Genomic DNA, 26,801 nt, shown 5'->3' with positions numbered 1-26,801 from the left:
TTATACTCATCTCCCAACAGCTTGCTTTCTTGTGAGGAAGACAGGGAGTGCAATCCCCAAGAGCCATTGTGTCACTGAGGAAGTGACCCTCAAGCCAATTTCTTGCCTAAAGACTAAATTAGAGTTAACTTTCAATAACTTGAATAAAGCAGAATGGGAAAGAGAAAGGAAATGACTGGCCCATACAAATGAGCACACATTTAGTAACCAGTTGAAAACATGAGACACGCTGCAGGTGAGATGAGAAGCATTTCAAATATTGAAATTTTGGATTTGAGAATATTTGCACAGACCACCAGTTGCACATCTATAATCTGAAACCTATACTTTGAGCAACATACACACAGAAAGTTTCAGGTTTTCAAGCTGGGGTTGCTAAGCCTATACCTCATTTTTCTCTAGTTGGTCACAGTTCATCATTTGTATTGGTGGTTCTGTCTTGCATTTCTTATTCCTTCCTTACCCATTCTTAACTGGAGCCATAGTTCTGGGTTAACTAGCCTGATTCAAATCTTTATCTCAAAGATTTCCATCCTCAATAGTACTGCCTGTTTTTACTGTTTAAGTTTTTTGTGACCCTTACCAAGCAGAGAAGTACTAAGAAGCAACTCATAAAATTCCCCGAGTTCCAGAATATCTCAGCTGCCTTCACTAAGTGTCAGAACACTGTTTTCCACTCTGTGTTCAAAGCTATTTGCTTCAGCCCACAGACTGGTTCTGTGCCTGTCTGCTTGCTCATTGTTATTTAGGGCACAGATTCTCCAGGTGGCTGGCTTTATTGTGCATTTCATTAGAACCAGATTTGTCTTGTTGGAAGCCTTGTCCAGAACCAGGTTCTAAACGGCAGAGTTCCTGGAACAGAAGCAGGAGCTCTGGAAGTGGCCTGGACATCACTGAGAGAGCCACTACCTCAGACCTGTGGTTTCTGGTATATTGAGCCCCACAGACTCTGTCCTGGAGAACAGAATTTATACTCGGAGGATGTTGTCTGCCAGCTGGCGTTATTGTTCAAATCTTCAAAAAGCTTTTCTACCCAGTTGGCTAACAACATTCGGGTGATGGCCTGTGTAGTAAAAACAGGTAATTCTACATCCTAAGGCTGTCACCACACTTCTTTTGCTATGAAGGAACTGATGGCCTGACACAGTACAGGGAGGTATTCCAGGACAGTGAAGAACGCATTCATAGCTTTGTAGACAAGAACAGCTCATATGCAGAATGTGTCTATCCCCACGAAGGCAAATCTGCTATTACCATGGCTTGCTGAAAGGCAGAAAAGTTAGGATGTGTCATAGTTGTAGAACTTGCTGGGTAATGTACAGAATCACAGGTAGTTCACCAAACACTGTTACAGTGCTCTTTAGAGGTATGTGAGGAGCTGACCAAACAGGCATGAGGAAGCTAACAGTGCTCTGGACCCCCTTAAGCCGTGCTTTTCACTCCTCGTTGACCCAGGAGCAGCTTCTGGTAAAGCCCCAGTGCTGGCTGACAAAAGAAAATGGAGCCGGGCGGTGGTGGCGCACGCCTGTAATCCCAGCACTCGGGAGGCAGAGGCAGGTGGATCTCTGTGAGTTCGAGGCCAGCCTGGTCTACAAAGCTAGTCCAGGACAGACTCCAGAGAAACCCTGTCTTGAAAAACCAAAAAAAAAAAAAAGGAAATGGATAAATAGATCTAGATATGTTTTCATAGAACAGTCAAAAAATGACTTTGGAATAAAAGGACATGCCAGTAGCCAGCCATTATTAGCAGTGCTGTAGCAATAGAGGTTTGTTACCAAGACAGAGTCCAAGGTGTCTGCCTTGAGTGAGAGTAGGTACTGGTGTGTGTTGCTTGGGATTATTGATGATTGGGGGATGGTTTTTCAGGTACTAAAAGGTAGATTTCAGATACCTGATGTATCTCAAGAAATTAATAGCATTTTAAAAGGTGTTCCTGTTTAAAGAAATTTTTCCTTTTGTTGAAAACTTTTTCACTTTCTTGGAATGAGAGTATTTTGATGGTGATAGACCTCTCAGAACATTTGCAGAGAATCATCAGGTGAGATTCTAGGATTGAGAAAATGTGTAGAATTAAGAGATGAAATTTTTGTTAAGAGATGGTAGGCCACTGAAGTAGATATGCTAAGTCAGAATTCAGAATATGAAGTTTTTTTATTGGGTGGGTCACTTGATTGGGGGGTGGTAACAATGAAACCGTGGTAGTGAGTGAATGTTAGAGGCATAATCAAGTGCTCTCCACAATGATATATATACCCACTGGGTATATACCCAATGTAAAAGAGGTGGTGGTCTTACTTGTGGAGAGGAGAAGAAATGCCAGCCCAGCCAGTGCAGTGATTAGGATAAAGCACTGTTGGGTTCTCCAGAGTTTGTTTTTTGTTTTGAGACAAAGTCTCACTATGTAGCTCTGACTGTACTGGAACTTACTCTTTTGACCAGGCTGGCCTCGAACTCAGAGGTCCACCTGCCTCTGTTTCCAGAGTGCTGGGATTAAAGGTGTGTACCACCATGCCTAGCCAGACAATAGCTGATATCTTATAGAGGGGAAGACATTGCCCTTTCTGGTCTCTAGCTTCCATTGTAACTGGAACATTTAAAGTGACATTTGACACATAGTAAGCATTTAATAGATGGTGGTTTATCAAAGTGGGTGGGTTTTTTGTTGTTATCTTGTTACTTGCTAGTAGAAATTATTTTTATTATAAAATTAAGCAGATTAGGGGTGGGAAAATGCTCAGTTGGTTAAAGTTCTTGCTTCACAAACAAGGATTTGTGGTTCATTCCTCAGTACCCACAAAAATACCATGCATACTGGCATGCACCTATATTCCCACAGCTGGAGAGGCAGACACAGGAGGATTCCTGGAGCTGCCTGGCTAGCCAGTCTATCCTAACTGGTGAGGCCAAAGAAAGACCCTATCTTGGGGAAGGGACATATCTCCAAGAGTAACCATATATACATAAAATGTTAAGTAGATAAGAGATGATGTAAGATGTCGTAAGTTGCTTAAGAAGTCTTTAAAATGAGATTGTTAGCTGCTTTCTGCTTACCAGTCCCCTTTCAAGTTAATTGGTTCATTAAGATATTACTGTCTGTTTAAAATATGTAAGGTACAGAATTTATGAAATAGAAATGTAGTTTTTACATGTGTTTGTTGAAGCAGAAATTGTTTCATTTTGGAAAGTGGGCATTTTGCTTTCTACTTTTCTAAATGAAATAAATTGAATCTCTTCCTACTAATAATAGTTACTTACATTTATTAGGAATGTTACAAGACAAACGAATGGAGATAGATAAACATAGCCTAAATATTGGTGATTACAATCGAACGGTCGGGAAAGGTCCTGGTTCTCGGCCTCAGATTTCCAAAGAGTCTTCCATGGAGCGCAATCCTTATTTTGATAAGGTACAATCTTTCTTTCTTTTTTTCTTTTTCTTTTTTTAATCTCTGAGACTAATCAACCATACCCTTAATAGCATAATATTTAGGGAAAATGTATGTAATAAAAAAATATAATCAAGTGCCTTTCCTATTAATGGGTTTTTAGTTTATTGTTTCATTTATATCTCAGTTTAGTGTAGAGGTTATGTGTATATTTTCTTCTTAATCCCATGAAATATGTGTTTGGCTCTTTTTTTATGTGCTCTAGAATTAACACTAATCTGATCTCTTCTGTTTTCTACCTGTTTCCTGTTGGTGCTGGAATGTCATGTGACTTCTCCTCTGTTCCTGCAATGATTTCTCCCTTCTACTTGTTTGCTTGGCTGGTGTTACACATCTTTCTGTCTGTCCAATCAGGATGGCATTGTAGCAGATGAATCCCAAAACATGCAGTTTATGTCCAGTCAAAGCATGAAGCTTCCCCCTTCAAATAGTGCACTACCTAACCAGGCCCTTGGCTCCATAGCAGGGCTGGGTACGCAAAACTTGAATTCTGTTAGACAGGTAAGTCCAGATGTGCATTGTAGGCTTTCTCTTGAATGATCTGTCTTAGTAGTAACGTCTCTTGTATGTGGTTACTGTGTTTAAATGGTAGTATCAAATGATAATGAGCATCTTTCCCTGAAGAATCACTTGGGAATTTTGTTGGTTGTTTCTAGAATGGCAATCCCAGTATGTTTGGTGTTGGAAACACAGCAGCACAACCCCGGGGCCTGCAGCAGCCTCCAGCACAACCTCTCAGTTCATCTCAGCCTAATCTCCGTGCTCAAGTGCCTCCTCCATTACTCTCCCCTCAGGTAGACAGGCCCCTGCTCCTCTCCTCCATTTTCCTAGGGAAACACCTTGAATAAGTTTATGTTTGGGGGCTGGAGTGATGGCTACTCTTCTAGAGGACTTAGTTTGATTGCCACCCACATGACAGCTCCCAGCTGTCTGGAACTCTATTCCTGGGGAATCTGATGGCCTCTTTGGGCATCAGGCATGCATATGATTAACTGAATACATGTAACATTTATACAAGTAAATATTAAAATATATGTTTGAGATGACTAGTGGGCATCATAATAACTATTGATATCTTGAGATACTACAAGTGCTGATTAGCTGTTGTTGCAGACTTGTAAGAGAAGGATAAAGAATGGTTATTTAAATCTAAAATGTACCCTTTTTTCTGTAAAACATCTTGAGGAGGGCAACAGTAAAGTCAAATAGGATGGTTAAAAAGTAGAGTGTGTGAACTGTTTTTTAGTAAGGAAAACACTTTGAATGGCTGTAACGTTTCATGGAACAGCCCACTACTTTTAACTGCCCAATTGATAATTAATTTGACAATATACTTAGCTAGTCTGGGATATTGCAGCAACATTATTAACTTACCATTGTGATCCTAAGGTTCCAGTTTCATTGCTGAAGTATGCACCAAACAACGGTGGCCTGAACCCGCTCTTTGGCCCTCAACAGGTAGCCATGCTGAACCAGCTATCCCAACTAAACCAGCTTTCTCAGATCTCCCAGTTACAGGTAAGTATTTCTTGTCTGTTTGGTTTGCAGGCACTGCAGTAAACAGAGACATTGTATTCATAGCCTGCACAGAGCTGATAGCCTGTCAGAAAAGATGAAGCGTGAACATACATGAAGTTCAAGATGTTTTCAGGGGAGATCCAGGAAGGGAACCCTGATTGGGGGATGGGGAGAGTTCCTGTTAAAGTGAAAGCTGGGTGTTGGGGGTGTTTTATTGGTAGAGTTTAGCATATGCAAAGCCCTTCGTTCTAGCCATAGCATTGCAAACGTTAGATTGGACTAAAGACAGGGTTTTTGCAGAATTTCTGGAAACAAGCTAACTGTTGTAAGGAAGAGGTTTTCTCTGTGACTTGGTTGTATAGTTCTGTAGGTCTACTGACCACAGTCATCCTTGGCATTTGGTCTGTAACAGTACCGTGACAACCCTTTTCATCTTTCAGCGATTGCTAGCGCAGCAGCAGAGGGTGCAGAATCCGAGAAGCGTGCCTTCTGCTAACCGACAGCAGCAAGACCAGCAGGTAGAAAAGCCTTCTCCACTGGTTAATAAAGAATTTGTGTCAAATTTAATGAAATAGGCTTTTTAGTCTGCTGTTTGTCCAGAAGTCATAGTAGCTATAGAACTTTGATTGGTGTTCTTCCTCCTGAGAAGGAGGTGAGTTCAAAAATAAAGAATGTGCACCTGTAAAGATACACCCTCACAATTTTCCTGAATCATTTTGTTTGAAGGGTCGACCTCTTAGTGTACAGCAGCAGATGATGCAACAGTCTCGTCAACTTGATCCAAGCCTGCTGGTGAAGCAGCAGACTCCGCCTTCTCAGCAGCCGCTTCATCAGCCAGCCATGAAGTCCTTCCTTGACAATGTCATGCCCCACACTACACCTGAGCTGCAGAAAGGGCCATCGCCAGTAAATGCTTTCAGCAACTTTCCTATAGGTGAGTTCCTGCTTGGCCACTACACATGCACCTCCACTGCCTTTGCAGCTCTGCTCTCCAGCACAGCGCTGGCCTTAGAGATGCTACATAGTGGAGAGGAACTGTACTTTCTCCTAGGTTAAGCTCACCTTCATGCTTCAGGGATGGTGTCTATCTGTTCATGAAAACTACAGTATTTCAGAAAGTTGTATATCTGTTGAGAGGGATAGACTAAAGGACACACTTGTTTTCAAATTCAGACTGTAGGTGTGCAGAGCAGAAGGGCAGAGTACAGTGTTCTCCAGACTAGGTGTGCAGGACAGAAAGGCAGATGACAGTGTTCTCCAGACTAGGTGTGCAGGGCAGAAGGGCAGACGACAGTGTTCTCCAGGCTGTAGGTGTGCAGGACAGAAAGGCAGATGACAGTGTTCTCCAGACTAGGTGTGCAGGGCAGAAGGGCAGACGACAGTGTTCTCCAGACTGTAGGTGTGCAGGACAGAAAGGCAGACGACAGTGTTCTCCAGACTGTAGGTGTGCAGGACAGAAAGGCAGACGACAGTGTTACTGGGAAGAGAAGTGAGGAGCAGGTGCTGCTGGTGGAACATACTGAGGATAGGCCCCATTAGGTTTGCACTTGGCTTAAGAAAATGGGTATGAGAAAGAATTGTCTCCTATTTTCTCCTCTATATCACCAGGCTTTTGTTCACTGAGGAAATTCAAGGCTTGTATGTTTTCTCTTTCCCAGGTTCCTGATTATGTTTTGATTCTTGGCTAAGCCTACCTCATTCATTTTTTATGCCTCCTCCCATTTGAACAGTGGTTTCATGAAAATGAACCATGTGGTTGTTACTCCAGCTCTGTTGAAGGAAGACCTTAGTTCTCATAGCATATTCTGGGCTGTAGACAGCAATTGGAGTATGTGTTGGTCCTGCTAATAATTCTCTCTGACTGGGAGGTTTCTAATTTGGTTCTTCTGATGTTACATAGTAAACTCTGTGCTAGGGCAAGATCCTTGGGCTTGTTGGCAGCAACAGTTTCTGTGTCAGTTAGCACCGTGGCTGACACTACAGAAGGCACCGATGATGAAGGGAAGTGACTCCACTCGACAGATTCGGGGCTGTGGAGAGCAAGTGCAGGGCAGGGTTTCCTTCCGGGTGGCCTTTCCGTTCTGCATCATCTCCAGAGACACTCCACTGTAGCCTCGGAGCAAAGTGTGGCTCACTGTCCAGTTTCACCAAGTTTTATGGGAACAGAGCCATGGTATTTTTTGAACATACTATCTGTGGCTGCTTTTGCATAGTGACATACAGAAAGCTATGTAGCCCATATATTCTCTAAGCTACCTTTTGAAACTTTATGCAGAATATTTATAAATTCTTGGTCTAATTGATAGGTCTACGAGCAAAAATTTGGTTATTTTCTGCAAAAGTGGAACTGGGAATGGTTTAAAGAATTTATTACAGGCCTAATACCAGAATTTAAGACCATTGAATTTCAAACTTGAGAATAAGAACTATTTGGGACTGTGTTTAGACTTCTGTTTCATGACAAAACATTTGAGGGGATTCTAGAGCTGATAGTCCCTGGATCACACATTAAAAACACTGACTTGCTATCAGTTTTCTGACAGCAGTGTATAAGACAGAATCATCTGTCCTTTGTCCAAGAGACTATCTGAGGACATAACCTCTGTCAGCAAAGACTCAAATAAATTGTGCCGTCAGCTCTGGGAGTCTTTCTCTTAGGTGTCCTTGCTGAAGTAGGAACTGTTATTGTTAAATAGCATCTTTTGGCTAGCCAGCCATCTGGAAATTAATCAACTTGAAATCAAATGACAGTTGAGAGTGATCATATATTAGACATGGCACTCTGGGAAAATGGCCAAACTTGGGGTATAATTACAAACTTTATATGGTCCCCTTAAAACTTTTCTCTCCTATCTGGGAAGTTTTTAAATGATCGAGCTTGTATGGAAGAATAGTTTCCCACCTGTAACAGCACTAGCCTTTGTGGTTTGAAAACAGTACTGTGGAGCATTAGAGTACCTACTGAACCAGGCACCTGTGGTTGACTGTGTATTTGTGTTTGTTGAGGGACATTAGGCAGCATTGGAAACAGTAGCTGCATATGCTTTTTAGAAAGTAGAAATTTGGTAGTGAAAGGAAAAATGTCCTGTTTTGTAAGATTTAATTTTTTTTTCAAGGCTTGAACTCAAACTTGAATGTAAATATGGATATGAACAGTATTAAAGAGCCACAGTCAAGACTAAGGAAGTGGACTACAGTGGACAGCATTTCTGTGAACACATCTTTGGATCAAAACTCCAGCAAACATGGTATCAATTATATAGTCTTTGACTTCTGTTGAAAAAAGAATGTGGGGCAGTATGGAGGTCAGATTGCTTAGTGGATGAGTGTGTTTGTCACCAAGTTGGACAACCAGAATTCAGATCTAAGACCACATGGTAGGAAGAGAGAGCCAACTCCACCAACTTGTCCATGCACACTACATGAACATGATGGTGTACACACACAACACATGCACATAAACTAAATAAATAATAAACCTACCAGGCGGTGGTGGTACATGCCTTTAATCCCAGCACGCAGGAGGCAGAGCCAGGCAGATCTTTGTGAGTTCAAGGCCAGCCTGATCTACAGAGAGAGAGATCCAGGACAGGCACCAAAACTACACAGAGAAACCCTGTCTCAAAAAACAAAACAAAACAACAACAACAACAACAAAAAATAAATAAACTAATTAATTAATTAAAAAATAGACCCGAGTAACACTGAATCATCATCTTTTGTGTATATATTCCAAAGCCAAGTTCATCTTAGACCTTTCCCTTATTGCAAAAGTGTGCTTTGGGTAAGCCAAAGCAAACCTTTTAGTCTTAATTTTTGTAAAAATAGCCAGGCATTGTGGCACACACGTGTAGTCCCCACACTTGAGGTGAAGACAGAAGGCTCGTTTCAAGGCCATCCTGAGCTATATAATGAGCTTAATGTGACCAGCCTCCTCTACATAAGAGCCCTTGTCTGAAAAAACCACAAAACCAAGCACAGCCTTAAAAATGGAACTGTCTTAAGTCTTATTTAAGAGACTTTCAAGTAGAAAGCAAACTTACTTCAGTTGTGCTGTGTTACAGATGATACAGAAGAGCAATCTGAGGATGTAGGACATAGATGCATATTTTTTAAACATTCAAGTTTCTTTAAATAATGTTTTTATCTATTCTTTGAGAATATCCTATGATGTATTTTGATGATATTCATCCTTCTCCCCAACTCTTCCCAAGCATTGTGTGTGTGTGTGTGTGTGTGTGTGTGTGTGTGTGTGTGTGTGTGTGTGTGTTTAAATAAACAACAACCCAACCATGGAGGCCAGTTTGTGTTGACAGAGTATTCCTGGGACTGCCCTGGAGTGGTTGATGTACCACATGCCACTTCTTTGAAAGAAAATGACTTTCCCCTGTCCCCCCAGTAGTCAATGCCAATAGATCCTCGGCTAGGAGTGAGACTTTGTATCCTTGTTCCTTCCTTCAATGCTGGGATTTTATCTGACCTGAACTTGCACAGGTCTTATGCATGCTCTCACAGCCTCTGAATTCATATGTGCCTCTGCCCTGTTGTGTCTAGAAAATAGCATTTCCTTGAAGTCATCCACCGCCTCTGGCTCTTCCAGTCTTTCCACCCCTTCTTCTGTGTAGACCCTTGCGCCTTGAGGGGAAGGCTATGATAAAGACATCCATTTAGGGCTAGCTGGTCATTCAGGTGTGTCTTAATCTCAGCGCATTGACCAGTTAAGGGTTCAGTGTTAACCACCAGCTACTGTAAGAAGCTTCTGTAATGAAGATTGAGCAATACACTGATCTATGGGTATATTTGTGCTTTATCCGCATGTACAACTTTATGCCATCAGATCACACTAGAGATGGTTGTGAGCCACCATGTGGTTGCTGGGAGTTGAACTTAGGACCTCTGGAAGAGCTGGCCGCGCTCTTAACCACTGAGCCATCTCTCCAGCCTCCCACCCCCACCCCCACCCCCATACACATTTAAAGACAGACATCTTGCTGTGTAAAACAGCTGGCCTGGAATGCATAGAAATTACCTGCCTCTGTTTGCCAAGTGCCAGGATTAAAGGATTACACTACCACAACATGGCATTAATTCCCTTCTTGATGATCATTTAGGAGATATTTCCCCCAAGTGATTATATTGTCCTTACATTTTATTTTTGAACATTCACTGAGTTTAACTTGGTTTGTTCATAGTATGGCATTAAACTCTTAATACTGCAATTTTCAATTGGATCTTAATATGTGGTGCAGGATGGCTTGGAATTCACAATCTCCATACCTTAGCCTCCAGTGATAGGATTATAGGTATATACTGGCATACACACACACACACACACACACACACACACACACACAAAATATGTGTGTATGTGTATAAATATATAAATCTTAGGTTTGATAATTATCTTTTCAGCAGCTACTTGAAGTTCTTTTAGAAATAATCACATTTAGCTTAGGATTATTACCCATTTGTCTTCAAAAGTTAATGGAATTTCTTGTGCCTTCCTAGGACCTTCCTGGGTACCTAGAACATATAGATGAATAAGTACTTGTGGACACACAGTTGAACCTGTGTATTACAGAGGTTTCTGCACACACTTGCCCTAGGAAGCTCATTTCTTAGCCCAAGTAAACATGTGGACCCCCGTGAGTACAGTATAATAGGCATTGGGAGCACATGGAGCTATTTCAGAAGTTCGAGACAGTGCTCCATAGGAATGCCTGGGAATGCTGAGTCTAAAGAGGCAGAATGAAGAGACTCACCTCAAAGTCTTCAACTGACAACTGCTGAGCTGGAGGAAGACCAGCTGAGAACAGTCTGATGAGGTCTGGATTAAGCCAGAAAGGAGGCAGAGGCAGAGGAATAGATATGGAGTAAAACTTGTAGGCCATAATGAGGTGGGGCTGGAGAGACCGTGCAGTTTCCCTATGGTGAAGAGGACCTCAGTCTAGTTTACAGTACCGTTCCGTGCTGGACAACTCCTAGCCCCAGGAAGTCAGACACACTCTTCTGGCCTCCATAAACACACACACACACACACACACACACACACACACATCACAGAACAAAAACTTTAAATCAGTAGAGATAGACGTCTAGCACTCAGGAGAAAGAGTTTGTCTTTATCAGAATGAAGTCATAAGCAGAGGGGCACACAGAAAGAAAGGAAACACTAGGAACCCTGGAGCCACTGTGGTTCTTTCCACCCACTCTTCATGTGATGTGTCTAAATCCCACTGTGCTGTCTGTCATGGAGCACAGAGTGCTCCTCTTTTCTTGCATCTTCACATAATAAACTGGACAGTTTGGCACCTGCATTCCTAATGAGAAGCTTTCCTACATTGGAGAAACTAAAAGTGACTGATGCTATAGCTTGCTTACATTTCACCATCGTGTTCTTCTTTGTAGGTGCTATTTCAAGTGGTTTTAGGCTGGAAGAATCTCCATTTGTTCCCTATGACTTTATGAATAGCAGTACTTCACCAGCCAGTCCTCCAGGTTCAATAGGAGATGGCTGGCCACGTGCCAAATCGCCTAACGGCTCTAGCAGTGTTAACTGGCCACCAGGTAAGATGCTCATAGCCATCATTTCCATGATGTCTGGCCTCCCCAGTGGTTTAGCCTGGTCATGTGATCGGACTGAAAGGCAAGCATGAAGTCGGGTCATCGTCTGCATGTTCCACTTCCTCTTCTCCAAGTAGTGAGAGTCTCATACAAACCCCTAGTCAGTGGTTGCTGTCTGGCAGTGTCAAAGGAGTCACTGGACACTGAGGCTCACTGGAAATGCATCTCTGGCCTGCCTGAGTTGCTGTAATGCTGTAAAGATAGAAATTTAGAGAAATGATTTCTCTTGTCTAAATAGGCAAGTTTATATAGGGGTATATAATCCTGTTACCAGCCTAGCCTTTTAGAAGGTGTCACATAGGATTTCGGAATGAATGTTTTGATATTTAGTTTGGATTTTAAAGCCATGCACTAATTTTGAATTTCCATTTGCAGAATTTCGCCCTGGTGAACCATGGAAAGGTTATCCAAACATTGACCCTGAAACTGACCCTTATGTCACTCCTGGCAGTGTGATTAACAGTCTTTCGATTAATACTGTGCGGGAAGTTGATCACCTCAGGGACAGGAACAGTGGTACGTAGGGGCATGAGTCGGGGTCAGCATATTGTGCGACAGCATGGGCTAAGAACATCTCAAGGTGGCTGGTGAGACTTTAACTGGGGTTCCTTCCATTCCTCACATCCATGGGAATTGGGACATAAAAACACAGTTAACTGTGGCCACTTGTAAGGAGGAGTTCTGGCTTGAGTAAGTGAACACCAAGGACCTGCAAACATTTATTTTCTGATAATGCTGTCAGCAACTGCCAAGTGTACAGTTAATTTATACTCAACAGTGTTGACATGCTTTCCTCAGGAGAAAGAGCCTGGGCTTTCAAGGCTTCAAAGAGTGAAACTCGTGTGTATTGTCTAAAGGGCTATTAGGTGAAATTACCCTGTAACTACCACGGGGCTGTTTTTCACCGTAGGCATATGTGAATATTTTGTCCATTATTTTGCACTAGAAGAAAAATTAATGAAATGAATTACTGAAACACTAAAATAATTGAAAACTTGTAATGTATTCTCCTTTCTGTCCCTTTTAGTAATTTACAAAGAAAATGTAAAAGAGCCAACAGTTTATACAAATATTTATAGTTGTTTATTAAGTAGTTTATTAAGGTAGCAAGTGTTTACCACATCATAGTGGTAAGTGAAGAATCCTGTTATTCTGAAATAGCAGAATCTCCCAAACAGCTGTGGAGAGGTAGTGAGAGCCAGTTCAGCAAATGGTAGTGAGGCACAAAGCTAGGCTTAAAGGGAGTTACAGAAGAATTCGTTGTTTACAGAAACTGCTGCTTTGTGGATAGAATGTTCTGAAAGTTGAGAGGAAAGATTAAATTGAATATTAAAGGAAGAGCCACCACTAAATGTTTAGAGTTGAAGGGTCTGTGTATCGAAATGGGGTGTGGAATGAATGCTGTGGGAGGTTAGTCTGGGGACTGTCCTGCTGACCAGGTGATGGTCAGGTCTAGAGCTAAACTGGAGAAAGAGGACGTGTTGGCCATGGGAAGGAAGACTACAGAGCCCAGGTGTGGAGAAGGCTGAAGGCCTGGCTTTTAGGTCATGTGGTACAGGGTGCTTTGGTGGCCTGCCTTGCCAGTAGAAAGTCCTTGCTGTTCAGAGTTAAGAGCTAGGAGCAGCAAGAGCAGCTCTTGAGTGCCCATTGCTGAAAGGAGAGCTTGGTTCTCCTGGCTCTTGTTCATTCCTGGGGAGCAAGAAGGAAATCCTGTTTTGAGCCAGGACAGAAACCGTCATCAGGAAGGAAGCTGCTTTCTTGGGCCCCATCCTTGATCCAAGTCTTCTTGGCTACTATCTTGGGACATGCTGTGACCCTGCAACTTCCCAGACTCCATGTCCTGCTCTGGTAACTAACTGGACTCTCTTCTGCAGGGTCATCCTCATCCTTGAACACCACGCTGCCTTCAACTAGTGCCTGGTCATCCATTCGTGCCTCCAACTACAATGTTCCCCTCAGCAGTACAGCACAAAGCACTTCAGGTGGGCCTCTCAGGAGCAGCCTGGTTGTCGCTTTTCCTCTGTTGTCTTTTCAGGGGGCTGGCGGTTGTTTGTGATGCAAGGGAAGTGTTGCAAACATCATTTTTCCCCTTTTAAATTTGCTGTTCCGGCAGTCACATAAAACACTTTACATCTGCCATACATCTCTGTGATAAAGTACAGCTTAATCCAAAGCATCTGCTTTCATTTATTTAATTTTTAATCCTTCACAGACTGATAATTGTGCAAAATGCAGAAAATAGGAATTTATAAACTGCCAGAATGAGTGTGCCCTGGACAGTTAGACCTCTGCAGTGAGCTAGGTGGCTGTGGCCCTGGGTTTTCAGTATGCATCTGTTGCTTCTCAAGTAAACTGTGCTGTGGTCAGGTTTTCTGCAGCCATGCTTGGAGGAGCCTTGGCCTAATGGCCATGCACTTCATAATAACTCAGGGTGAATGCTCAACAGTTGAAGAGTTTCCCACTCCTTTCTCTCCCCGTCTTTTAGTGTTGTTTTGGCACAGTTATCTCTCCTCCGTCGCTGCACCCCACCCCCTTAGCGCTGCTCTGAGCCAGCAAGAGTGGGCAAGAGTCCATTGCCCCTTCTCATTCCGCTGTTTTTAAGCTAGAAAAGGCCAACATTTGCATCCTAGCTATGCAGATCATTTACCTTTCTGATCTTGGCTCTGTTGTCAGGGTAGGACATTAACAACCTAGCACCCCACAAGCAGCCAGTGAGCGTTGCCAGTTCACCTTCCTGAATTGGGGTAACTGCTATAGCTTTTCTCATGAGGAAATGATGAATGTAAAATATATCTCTCTTGAGTAGCCCAGTTGGCCTAGGAGTCCACAGGTATGGACTCTTACAGTCTGTGTTGTGGTCTCAGAGAGCAGTTCTTTGCTTGCACAGTCTCGAGACAGTAACAGAGGAGGGCATATAAGTCCTGAGGGAGGAGTCGCTGCCTTTGGGCTTTTGATTTTTTTCCTTTAGGCCTTTAGTTGCATTTAGGTCGGTTTTTTTGTTTTGTTTTGTTTTTGATAGTTTTCATTTGTTTGACTCACCTTTCATGGGACAGTGGATGTTATTGTATAAATTTTCTTTTTCTGACATTATTCCACTTTCTTATTTTCTTTTTTCTCCTTTCTCCTCTGAATAGCCAGAAATAGTGATTCCAAATTGACGTGGTCTCCTGGTTCAGTTACAAACACCTCTCTGGCTCATGAGCTGTGGAAAGTCCCTTTGCCACCTAAAAACATCACTGCTCCATCCCGCCCACCTCCGGGGCTGACTGGTCAGAAGCCACCCTTGTCTACGTGGGATAATTCTCCCCTTCGTGTAGGTGGAGGATGGGGAAATTCTGATGCCAGATACACCCCAGGTAGGACACAGTAGCTGTGTGCTTGATTACGGGCCATTTGCTGAGTGCTGGCTGACTGGTGCCAGTTTAACATGGCCAACACTGTCAGCTGGAAGGTCACACTCTGCAAAGGTGGGGTGAGCTTGATCAGGATTCCTAGTTCATTGCCACATTTTACAATTTGCTTGTCTTGAGGAGTCTTGACTGGTTTCCTTAAGGATATTTACCCAAACTTGTGTGGTGGTGCATGCCTGAAATCTTAGCACAAGGGGAGGAGAGTAGGAACAGTAAGTATGAGGAAGTTGATATCATCTGTACATGAGATCCTGTCTAAATAAATCAGAATGCTTACCCAAAGATACTTCAGTCAACAGTCGTGTTAATAGGGTCGTTATCTTCTTTCCAAAGTTCTTGGGAAGGCATCTTATTAAAAGTCTGTTGCTTTCCTGCTCACGGCAGGCTGCAAGCCTGTTGGAGAGACCATATAGAGGGCAACCCAGCTGAGCCTTGGAGAGAGGGTTTGTTTGGGTAGTGCTTGGCCTATCCCAAGAATGACCGTGAAGTTTGCTGTTTAAGCAGACATTTGAGAGTGGAAGGGGGTGCTATTGATCCTTAAGCTCAAGCAGACACAGGTCAGATTATCCCAGGAAGACTACAGTGACACAGTTGTGAAATGCCTGTAAGTAGTCGCAGGGGCAGGTGGTTCTTGAGAGAAGAGAAGTGATTGCCAGGGGGCCATGCAGGAAGGCTAGATGGGGGCGCACATGGTAGCCCAGACAAAATCCAAGGATGTCTGGATGATGCAAGCAGTTTGGTCCCCCTAAAGCTTCACTTCACATCTTAGGGTACATGCAGGGATGCTTCCCTGAGGCCTGCCCCTAGGAGCAACATTTAGAAGAAATGATGCCGGAAAGGTGGAGCGTTGTGGCTTCTCTGCCTCCCAAAGAGAGGCACCTGCAGCAGGGGTCGGTGCCCGGTCCAGGCTGGAGTGAACTCATGTCCCACGCCTATTTGTTACACTAGGGGAAAGTTGGCAAAAGAGATGGGAGTCTTGATTCCTGAGGACTGGAATTCACTGTCATTTGACGGGGCGGGGCTTGTCCTAAACAGTCCCTCAGGTCACAATGATAGAAAGCTGACTGTCCTTTTTCTTGGTTTAGGTTCCAGCTGGGGTGAGAGCAGCTCAGGGAGAATAACGAATTGGCTTGTTTTGAAAAACCTCACACCTCAGGTAAGGAGGTGCCTACTTCATGTTCACGGTGGGCAAGGGAGCATGGGAACACTTTGCTGTTCCAAGACAGGCCTGCCAGTGGTCCTCGAGGCTGCGCAGAGGCGGATGATACTCAGTTGCCTTGGGTCTGATCCAGTGTCCTCGTGCTGTTATATTGAGGGAGCCACAAAACGCAGACGCCTCCATCTCAGCCAGTGCGGACTGTAGTGCTGGCCTGGGGTTTGCAGGCGTGTGTCTGGGATTGTGCTGCACCTCCAAAAACCTTGGCCTGCCCTTTTATGTCTGAGCGTTTTCTTAGCCCCTGGGCTACCTCCCACTCCCCTAGAGAGCAGTGCCTTCAGGTCCTGTTCTGGAGGGGGGGGGGAACGGGACACAAAACCACACCACGTGTGGTGGCTCATCACATAGCTCTAGGCCCAGTGGACATAAGAAAGGGATACTGACCCTGGCATGAGAAGGACCAGGGATACCTCCTGATGGCCCTTATGATGGAGTCCCTAACCTCAGCCTGCTCTGTCTAGATTGATGGCTCAACTCTGCGCACCCTGTGCATGCAGCATGGCCCACTGATTACATTCCATCTGAACCTCCCACATGGAAATGCTCTGGTCCGTTACAGTTCAAAAGAAGAGGTAGTGAAGGCACAAAAGTCTCTGCACATGTAAGTTGCCCAAGACTCCTGTTGGGGAAGGTCTGGGGAGCCGTGAGGAGAAGCCCAGCCCAGGACTCCTGGAGAGACCTGGTGGCCCTGGAGAGCCTTAGGAGGAGGGATCATCTAAGTCCAGGAGTTGGAGGCCAGTCCAGGAAGTACAAGACCCCCAGATAAATGAAAACAAAATCTCTTTAAGTGGAGAACTGCTTGTGTTGCCTGCAGGAAACAGACCTGGTCTAGACACCCCATGACTCTTTCTGGGATGCTCACTGTGGGTGTGAGGCAGTCCAGGCTCCTGTCCCTCGTTGGTTTTTCCTCAGAGCAGGCCCCGCTGCTAATTGAGCTTGTGAAACCGTGCAGCAGCCAGACGACCTTCTCATGCTGTGCCCTCTCCTCTAGGTGTGTGCTGGGGAACACTACTATTCTCGCTGAGTTTGCCAGTGAAGAGGAGATCAGTCGCTTCTTTGCACAAAGTCAGTCTCTGACCCCTTCTCCTGGCTGGCAGTCTCTCGGGTCCAGCCAGAGCCGGCTGGGCTCCCTCGACTGTTCCCACTCATTCTCCAGCCGGACCGATCTCAATCACTGGAATGGTGCTGGGCTGTCGGGAACTAACTGTGGAGACCTTCACGGCACTTCCCTCTGGGGGACCCCACATTATTCCACAAGCCTGTGGGGTCCCCCAAGCAGCAGCGACCCCCGGGGAATTAGCAGCCCATCCCCCATTAATGCTTTTCTTTCTGTTGACCACCTGGGTGGGGGTGGAGAGTCCATGTAACCGCATAGGTATAGACGCAAACTGTGACCTCAAGATAAGAAGGAAAGGAGCACTAAGTTGGGCTCGCCGCCTGCAGCCAGGGCCACCTGTGGGGACAGCTATTTTTCTGCACATTTTCCACTTTGTTTTCCCCAGAACATATCAGTTTGAATACTTGAATCATGCAGGCCAATATTATAATGTGAAAGGGTATCTATCTATTTACACTCCCAAATAGCGCCATACAGCTAACCGTGTGGAATGAGCTCACTGGTGTATTCATCATGTTTAGCCTTCGGATTCCTTCTTTCCTTCATTTCCACCCCCAACCCCACCTTTTATTTTTATTTGTTTTTTTTTGTTTTTGTTTTTGTTTTTTTTTTTTTTTGCAAAACCGTTTTTTGGGCTGATGTATGAGCTTTTACCTTTGCACTGAGTGATGTTCTCTCCGTCTGATCGGCAATATGGGGGGGCAGCTGTTCCAGTGTAAATGTTTACTCAAGGATGTTCTTAAGGCGAGCGCTCTCCACTCCGCCTCATGTCGCCTACCTTACTGTGGTGTCGTGGAGTCTAGAAGATCAAGTTAAGATACTGACGTAGGATTCTTAATGAAAGTATTGCACCAGTTTTTTCATGTTGTAAAACTAAAGAATTTTCGCTCTACAGTTTGAGAAACTGTGGCCACCGCTGTGACCTGCAGCCCGCCTGCTGCCCAGGACGGGCCCTGCACTTTGAACAGGCTTTCCATGTTGTTTTGAAGGTTCCCACGGTGAACCTTCTTGTTTACAGATTTTTTGTTTGTTTTTTGAGAAAAAAAAATGTTTACTCTTCCATCATTTAAAAAAAAATTAAAAGACAAAAAAAAAAAAAAAGAGGAGGGTGGTTTAAAGACGCTTTCTATCTCTGGGAAAAAGAGCAGCATTTGGCCATGTTCTTCTGTTTTCTATCCCTGTCCTAAATCAAAGAGCATGGTTCTCAGGAAACCAGTTCCCCGTCAAAAATCTTGTAGTTTCTTATAGGAAAAAAGAAAACCCCGACTTTTAGCACTGATATTACGTATTGCTCTGTTCAAGAATTTTCTCTGCCAAAAAAAGAAAAAGAAAAAAAAAAAAAAAAGAAAACAAACCGCTTTGAGCTGGAGTTGCCGTCTGCTTTCAGATGCTGTCCCTTATTAGTGAGTGATGATGGTTTGCTGATAATCGCTAGGTGACTTTTTGTAACCCCATCAGTGGCTCTCATGTCTCTGCTCTCTTGTGACCGTGTTCATGTTTAACTGTTGTACCTTAAAGCCGAGATCAGTAACTATGCATACTGTAACCAAGACATTGGGCTTACAGAGTTGTTTGTTGTATAAAAATTTTAAATGTTGTTGCAAACTAACGAGTTACACCATTTTAAAATTTCTTTCCTCCCCAGCTCCTGTTTCTTTGCCCACAAATGGTATTATAATGCTTGCTTAGTCAAAGAAGAGAGACTAAACAAGGGTAAACTTTTAACAGTACAGAATATGCCATCATTTCATTGCCTTGATTCTAACTGTTTGTGTCCTAAGATGCAAAAGAGGTCAGTGGCTTTTAACTGTTTACAAATAGGATGTGATTGTAAATGTACAGTTTGGTTGTGTTTGAATTATGAAATCTTCAGATAATAAACCATGACTTTTTTGGCTGCTCAACATTAATTGTCTTTTTTGTGAATTTATTTGTAGGCTCTTTTTTATAATGAAAGTTACAGAGTTGCTGCACATGAGGGTTCTCTCATAGAGCAGCAGATTAAAAATCTAAGCAAATATTTGAACGTTTCACCTGAACTTCTCCACAATCACCCTGAGATAATGTGAGAACAGTGGAAGCTGTAGCTTGCTCCCTCCTCCCCGAGCATCTTTGGGATCTTGTTGCTCAAAGCTCTTCTGTGGCTTCACCTCTGCCCCACCACCTGTGCCCATCTCAAGCCTCAGCGGGACCATTCGGAACATGAAGCTTAGTGACTTGACAGCCTCCTAGTGTTAACCTCTCATACCTCTCACACAGTGGGGATGCCACCGACGTGCCCCTGCTCCTCACGGCGGGAGCGCTAGGGCAGAACTGTGTCTGTATTCCAGTGTATGACTTCAGATCACGCTCCAGCTTGCCAGCTGTAAGCTAATGGCGGACACCGCAACCTAAGCAAATGTTCAGTGCGTTCGGTGTGTATTGACGTCCATACTGGTTTTTCCAAAAACCAAAGGTAGCTTTGAAAAACCATGTGTGGAGATATTTGGAACGTTAAGCTGAGTGACCTTTTGGGGCTTTGAGTAGTATATAACTGACTTCATAACTTCGTTAATTGTATTGTTAAAAGTGTTTGGGAGTTTTTTGCGCTTGTTATGTGGAAATAAAGTGTTTGATTTAAAAAAAAAAATCAGTGGTTTTGATATTTACCTCTTTCTTAATAACTGCTCTATTCTTTTGTCATTCTTGAGCCGTTCTGAATCCCTTCCAGTTACCTGTACCTCATTCTTGGCCATCACTGCCCACAGACCTGTCTGATAGACCTCAAGCTCCTTGTGGTCTTCGGGAGTCAGCCTAAACTTAGATGGTGCTCAGGCCTGGCAGAGGTGCTCCCACTCATCTGGCTGTGCTCTCAGCTCCACCCGCCCAGAGCTGCCATGCAGGCTCTCTTCCCAACACGAGAGATCTTCCTTCCTCACACAAGGCCACTTCCCCTTGCTTATTTGTCCCCAGCAAAGCCGCCCCCTCCCACCTCTGCTTGCTGCAGAACCAGAATTCATTGCTGATCATTGCACAGATACCACGGGCCCCCAAGCATCCACTGAGCTCACCTGTAACCTCCCTTGTCATGTCGTAGTGCTTGTTGACATTGGAAGGCAACAGAAGCAGAGTGAGACCATGGCAGGTCGGACCACGTGGAGGCATGTGATGTGAAGATGGGGTTGTGCCTCTGATAACTAGTGGAGCTGGTGCTGATCCTCAGCAGAGTTCCACGGTGTTCTTGCTGATTTCTAGATTTGGGACATTATGGTTCTAGCTTCTTAGAGCTAGAACCCAAAGAAACCAGAGAGGCCCTACCATGACTAGAATTTTGATCCCAGTGGGATTCTAGGTAGCATCTAGGAGGGTCAGTGGGAGGGAGAGTTGCTGTGTATGAGGGATTCTGTCCATGTAAGGCACTGTATATACATGCTCTCACTCCTGAGTGCAGCTGCTCAGCCTCGAAACTGCTCTAGAGAGCCGTGTTTCTCAGATTGTCCCCCAGCATCTCTCCACGTGTTCCTCCATCACTCCTTATCCTCACAAGACATGTCTCTTTTACATGGGCCCTAGGCAACTGGCCTCAAGTCCTTGTGGGTGCACAGCATGCGCTTTACCTACCCCAGCCCCAGTTACGCTTAAATTTTAAGTTTAGCTGCATACAGATGTTAGATTCTGCTGATGTTTTCATCTGAAAACACTGCTTTGAATAGGCAGTTACACTGCCTTCTTTCAAAAAGCTCCCGAGGACACTGGAGTGGGGTACTGTTGGGACCTACGTGCTTCACCTTACGAGGTTGACTGTAGCTGGGAATGGTGGCGTACACCTTTAATCCCATCTGGGAGGCAGAGACAGGTAGATTTCTGTGAGTGAGGGCAGCCTGGTCTACATAGAGAGTTCCAGGGTGACTAGGGCTACATAGACCCTCTCAAAAAACAAAACAAAACAAAAACCTGACATGCAAGGTTGCAGGGCAGCGGACTCAGGCTAACAGCCCTGAGCTTACAGCCCTACCCAAGCCCAGGATACCTTGTTCTGGCTGGTAGCGCCAGTCCGCAGGTAGGAAGGGCCATGTGAAGGGGCGCTCAGGGTAGTAAAGGAGAACTTTACTTAGAAACCCCATCCAGATGGCCCTGGATGGAGCAGCCTGTAGCCAGGCATGCAGTCCGTGGGCCTCGGGGTGGTTCCCCAAAGTCATCTGGGTTTGGGGTTTGGTTTGAATTTTTAAACTTAGTATTTTGTGTATGGGTATTTTGCCCATGTGTGTATTTGTTCGCCTTGTGCAGACATGTCTGGTGCCTGTGGAGGCTGAGTTGTTGGATCCCCTGGAACTGGAGTTAAGCATGGTTGTGAGACACTGTGGGGTGCTAGAAGTTGAACCCAGGTCATCTGCAAGAATAGCCAGTGCTCTTAACTGTTGAGTCATGGCTCCAGTCCCAGGTGCCTAGGTTTTAATGAATTTGGTTGTTTTAAAAAACTAACTTCTTGGGTTGGAGAGATGGCTCAGCAGTTAAGAGCACTGGCTGTTCTTCCAGAGGTCCTGAGTTCAATTCCCAGCAACCACATGGTGGCTCACAACCATCTGTAACAAGAACTGGCACCTTCTTCTGGCCTGCAGGCATGCATGCAGACAGAGCACTATATACATAATAAATAAATAAATAAAATATTTTAAAAAAACAAAAAACTAACTTCTTTTAAAAGGAAAGCTGATGATAGCTGACATAAAAGAGAAGAAAGAAAACAACAACAAAACCAAACTGTACACTCCCCTTTAAGGGTTGGCCTCCGAGCAGGTACCCAGATGGCATGATGCAGCAGCCACGCATGGCCAAAGAGCATCTGAGAGCAAGGTGAGCCTGGAGGGCCACCAGGGCCAATGAAAGGAAGCTGGCTTGGAGAAAGACTGGGCCAGGCCTCTTGGGCAGGAGCCATGCTTCTCAGTCCTGCTTGCCTGTGAGGAGTGCCTGTGTGCTGGTTCCATGTCTCATTTCACAGGGCGCAGGGTTTCAAAGCTTTATTAGTTCTATGATCCATCACCTAGGTTCCAGCTTTTTGTCTGCCGCTCCCTGCCAGGTGTATCCCCAGGCCCATAGTACATTGCCATAGTACTGGCATGCAGCTAGCTGCCCGACTGTTGGCTCCATGACAGATCCTGGTGGTGGTGGGATGTTTGGTGTCCTGAGTGCTTGAGCTGATACTGCAGTGTACACAAATGATGAGAACAGCTGTGGGACATACACACACACCTGTGAACATCTGGATGAGGTCAGCGGACCAGCTGGGTGGCAACTTCTAGTTGTGACATTGTACAGTGATAGATGTAACCATCGAGTAAAACTTGAAAGCTGTTGAGATTCTGTTTCTTCCAGCTGCATATGGATCTACAGATAGAAATAAAGATTTCAATTAAAAAGTTTGTGGGGTCTGGAGAGATGGCTCAGAGGTTAAGAGCACTGACTGCTCTTCCGGAGGTCCTGAGTTCAATTCCCAGCAACCACATGGGGGCTCACAACCATCTGCAATGAGATCTGGCGCCCTCTTCTGGCCGGCAGGGATATGTGCAGACAGAACACTGTACACATAATAAATAATAAATCTTTAAAAAAAAAAAAGTTTGTAAGCTGGGGGGAATGAGAAGATGGCTTACTGGGTAAATTGATTGCTGTGTGAGCATGAAGAGCCGAGTTCGGTTCCCCAGTACTCATCTAAAAAACGTGGGGTGGGGCACTGAGTGCCAGAGACGGGATCCTAGGGACTTGCCCAGTCAGCCAGTCTAGCAGAATTAGTGAGCTCCAGGCTCAGTAAGAGACTCTGTCTCTGGAAAAAGAGACTCTGTCTCTGGAAATAAGGAGGAGGCTGACAAAATGACTCATTAGGTTAAAACAAAACAAAACAAAAACAACAAAAAACAAAAAACAAAACTTGCTGCAAAACCTGCTGACCAGAATTGTTCAGTTTTGGAGATCACATAAAGGTGTAAGGAAGCAACCAAGACCACCATGCAGTCTTCTGACCTCCACACAAGTGCCCCTCCCCACCTCATCCACATACAAAAAATACTAGATAAAAGAAGGAAACTAGATAGTGACAGAGGGCAACAGGGAGACACCAAAAAATTGACCTCTGAGCTTCACAGCCCTCCCACACACCTGAATGCACACATTCATACACCACACACACACACTCATGCACCACACCCCAGCTGGAATGCCGTTGAGAAGCAGATAGGTCACTTGCCTAGCATGCTCAAGGCACGGGGAGAAAATAAAAATAAATGTTTTCCTTTTATGTTAATTTTATATGTATGGCTGGTTTGCCTGCGTGTGTACATTTACACCACATACAAGCAGTACCCAAGGAGGCCAGAAGAGGGAGTCAGGGCCCAGGGGACTAGAATTACAGGCGGTTGTGAGCTGCCATGTGGGTGCTGGGACCTCTGGAAGAGCAGCCAGTGTTCTTAACCACTGAGCCATCTCTTCTGCCCCCAAATAAATATTCTTAAATTGAGTCTTGCTTTTGAGGTAAATCAAAATTTAGAAACCTCTTAAGTAGGGCTGGAGCAATGCTTAGTAGTTAAGAGCATTGGCTGCTCTTTCAGAGGACCCAGGTTAAGTGTCCAACACCCACATGACAGCTCACAATCATCTGTAACTACAGTCCCAGGGGAATGGACACTCATTTCTGGCCTCTAAGGGCACCAGGCAAGCACACGGTGCACATATATACATGCAAGCATTCACATGCACCCATGAATAAGAGTAAATCTTGAAAAGCAACTAAAAGCTCGTAAGTGCAACCCTGTGTGTCCAGAGTGATGGAGCAGACCAGGGAAGAGCTCTTGCCATAGCCGTTCCTGGCCTTCCTGGTTCTTGGCTAATGAGGCTTTGGAGTTGGAACTACCTGGGATGACACTCTCAGCACGCCACTTGCACAGCCCAGCCCTGGCCCTTATACAGCACTGTCAGTCCCAACTGTTTGCCTCTCAGGGTCTCTGACAGGGCCACGTCAGCATCCCACCACCCATCACCCTCTCTGCCCCTCTCCCGCCAATCCTCTGCTGACACAGCCCTGATTCTGCGTAACATTCAGCTTCTTGCATTGTTTTGTTTTGTTTTTGTTTTTTGAGACAGGGTTTCTCCGTTTAATTTTGGTGCCTGACCTGGATCTTGCTCTGTAACCCAGGCTGGCCTGGAACTCAGATCCACCTGGCTCTGCCTCCAGAGTGCTGGGATTAAAGTCGTGTGCCACCGCCGCCCAGCTAGCTTCTTGCATTTTTATAAACAACTGTCGTACAGTCTCCAAAGCTAAGAACACAGATTCAGATACAGAATCTGTGCCCACAGAGCCACCACCACAGTCAAGATGGCGTCTGACCCTCTTCCTTCAGCTCAATCTCACCACTACCACGATTACAACCCTCCAATGACTTCCTTCAGCAACTGGGGAGAACCAGTCCTTCACCCTAGCTCGAAAGCCAGGACTCCCAAGGTTGTCTCCTGGCATCTGCGGCAACCTGTCCTTCCTGCCTCGGGACATTTGCTCTCCCAAATGCACAGCTGGCTGCCTCCTGACCCACCACAGGCCCGGGTGCTACCGTGGGGAAGCCTTCGTGGGAGGCCAGTGCAATCAATGTTCCTCTCAACTGGAGTGATTTTGTCCTTCTCCATCCTGGGACGTTTGGCCACATCTGTAGACCCTGTTAATGGAGAGAGGCGTGAGCCCCTTCCCCCAGCAACAATAAATGCTGCTAAACTTGGTATGCACCAGGCAGCCTCCAAGACAGCAGCAGCGGTCCAGCCATGACCAGCTGTCTGCATCCTCAGTGCCATGCTGTCTCAAACAAACCCAGTGCATCTCTGCCTGGGCCAATACACCATCCATCAGCTCCAAATGCAACGAGAATAACTCACAGAGGGACGCCCAGCTGCCAAGCCTTCCACACGTGCCCCAGTCTTACCATGGCATGGAGGTCCTGTGTGATCTGCTCCTACAGTGGACCACTGACTGCTGGGCCACCTCTTCATGCCCTCAGGGCCTCTAGTCCTTTCTTCTCCTCTATTTGGCTTCAGGTTTCCTGGCAACTTTCCTGGCCCCAACACAGCTCCCTGTGTGAGTGAAGGGAAGGAGCTACAGCCAGCAAGATCTAAGAGGCACCCACTCACACAGTAGCCTGCACATTCCGGAAAGGACCTCCACCCTGGAGACAGGAGCCAGGAAATTAAAGGGAGAAGGTCAGGGGGGTTTGTTTGTTTGTCTTCCTTTTTGTGCTTTTGAGATGGGTTCTTACTGTGTAGCCCAGGCTAACCTCAAACACAATCCTCTGGCTGCAGCTTCTTGAGCGCTGAGGTTACAGCTTGCACCATTGCTCTGGTTAGAGACCACTCTTAATGCACTGGGTGTAAAAGGTAGGCATCTGCTGGGGTGCCCTGGCCCTCTGTCCTCTGACCTCCCATTCCTTGCAATTCACATGTTAGAAACTTGATCCTCATTCTCATATGTTAATGGTACTTGGAGAAAGAGCCTTTGGAGGGTGAAAAAAATCGACCCATCCATTGGACTAATGGATTAATGGACTATGGAGGGTGGTTATGTTATAAGTGCAAGCTCTCTCCAGAAAGCTTGCTCTGGCTCCACCGAGTTACGACACAGCAAGAAGACCCTTGCCAGATGCCAAATACAAGTCAGCACCATGTTCTTGGAATTCTCAGCCTCCAGAACCATGAGCTAAATAAACTTCTAATTTTTTTTTTTATAAGTTACACAGCTTCAGATATTTTGTGACGGCAACAGAAAACAGACCAAGGCAGCAGGCAAGCAGGGAGAGAGAGAGGATGAGAAGAGCTGGGAGGCTGAGCAATGCCACAGGAGGGCAGGAAGCCTTCCCTTCTGTTCTGAGCTTTGGGGTGGAGTTACAGGAGGAAGCTAGGTGGGAAGGCAATGGGCTATGTGAGTGAAGGAAGCCGGGAGAGAGGCGGGGCCAGAAACTGCACGTGTGGCCCTGCTGCCCTTGAAAGAAGCAGAACACGCCCTCCAAGAGGAGCAGAGGGGCTGGGCTGGCCAGAGCAGAGTTCGGAAAGGTTGAAGTCAGGGGGAGGAGGTGGAGGCGGGAAGCCTCCGGTCAAGGAAGAGGAGTTTCAAAGTCAGCACGAGAATCTTCCAAGGCTAATTTTGTGTGTCAAATGGGTGAAACTATGGTATGCAAATATATGATCATCATTATTCTGGATGTTTCTGTGAGGCTATGCTTGGGTCTCATGAACATTTAAAACTGGAGATTGTGCTCCACAATGTGGGTGGGCCTCACAAAATCAGTAGAAAGATTCAATAGAACAAAATAATAACACCTCCGGCAAGAAAATGGCCAATGACTGAACAGCAAACAGCTGTTTCAGGATCACCAGCCTGCCCATAGTCTACCTGCAAGTTTTACACTTACCAACCTCTATAAACACATCTGCGTTTTCCTCAAGGTCAACAGGAAGCCAGA

General features: G+C 45.2%; 1 protein-coding gene across 5 annotated transcripts in view; it reads left to right on the top strand.

Annotated features, from left to right (window-relative positions):
* Positions 1 to 19,948, top strand: part of Tnrc6a (trinucleotide repeat containing adaptor 6A) — a 175,906-nt gene extending 155,958 nt beyond the window's left edge. For 3 of the 5 annotated variants that reach the window (XM_028867876.2, XM_028867874.2, XM_028867875.2), the window contains 14 exons: positions 3,265 to 3,407; positions 3,801 to 3,947; positions 4,103 to 4,240; positions 4,836 to 4,964; positions 5,405 to 5,482; positions 5,691 to 5,898; positions 8,081 to 8,212; positions 11,373 to 11,531; positions 11,964 to 12,104; positions 13,463 to 13,570; positions 14,723 to 14,944; positions 16,084 to 16,154; positions 16,676 to 16,815; positions 17,206 to 19,237. In XM_028867876.2, coding sequence (XP_028723709.1) covers positions 3,265 to 3,407; positions 3,801 to 3,947; positions 4,103 to 4,240; positions 4,836 to 4,964; positions 5,405 to 5,482; positions 5,691 to 5,898; positions 8,081 to 8,212; positions 11,373 to 11,531; positions 11,964 to 12,104; positions 13,463 to 13,570; positions 14,723 to 14,944; positions 16,084 to 16,154; positions 16,676 to 16,815; positions 17,206 to 17,581 — 2,192 coding nt within the window. In that variant the 3' untranslated portion in view covers positions 17,582 to 19,237. Of the gene's footprint in view, positions 1 to 3,264; positions 3,408 to 3,800; positions 3,948 to 4,102; positions 4,241 to 4,835; positions 4,965 to 5,404; positions 5,483 to 5,690; positions 5,899 to 8,080; positions 8,213 to 11,372; positions 11,532 to 11,963; positions 12,105 to 13,462; positions 13,571 to 14,722; positions 14,945 to 16,083; positions 16,155 to 16,675; positions 16,816 to 17,205; positions 19,238 to 19,268 lie in introns of those variants that run through there. The other 2 variants (XR_003734367.2, XM_028867877.2) reach the window with 2 other exon arrangements.
* Positions 19,949 to 26,801: the final 6,853 nt, after the last annotated feature.

This window comes from Peromyscus leucopus, chromosome 1, assembly GCF_004664715.2.
Source record: "Peromyscus leucopus breed LL Stock chromosome 1, UCI_PerLeu_2.1, whole genome shotgun sequence".
NCBI lineage: Eukaryota > Metazoa > Chordata > Mammalia > Rodentia > Cricetidae > Peromyscus > Peromyscus leucopus.
Note: the sequence above shows the minus strand (reverse complement) of the source record. Positions and strands in the feature narration are given on the sequence as shown.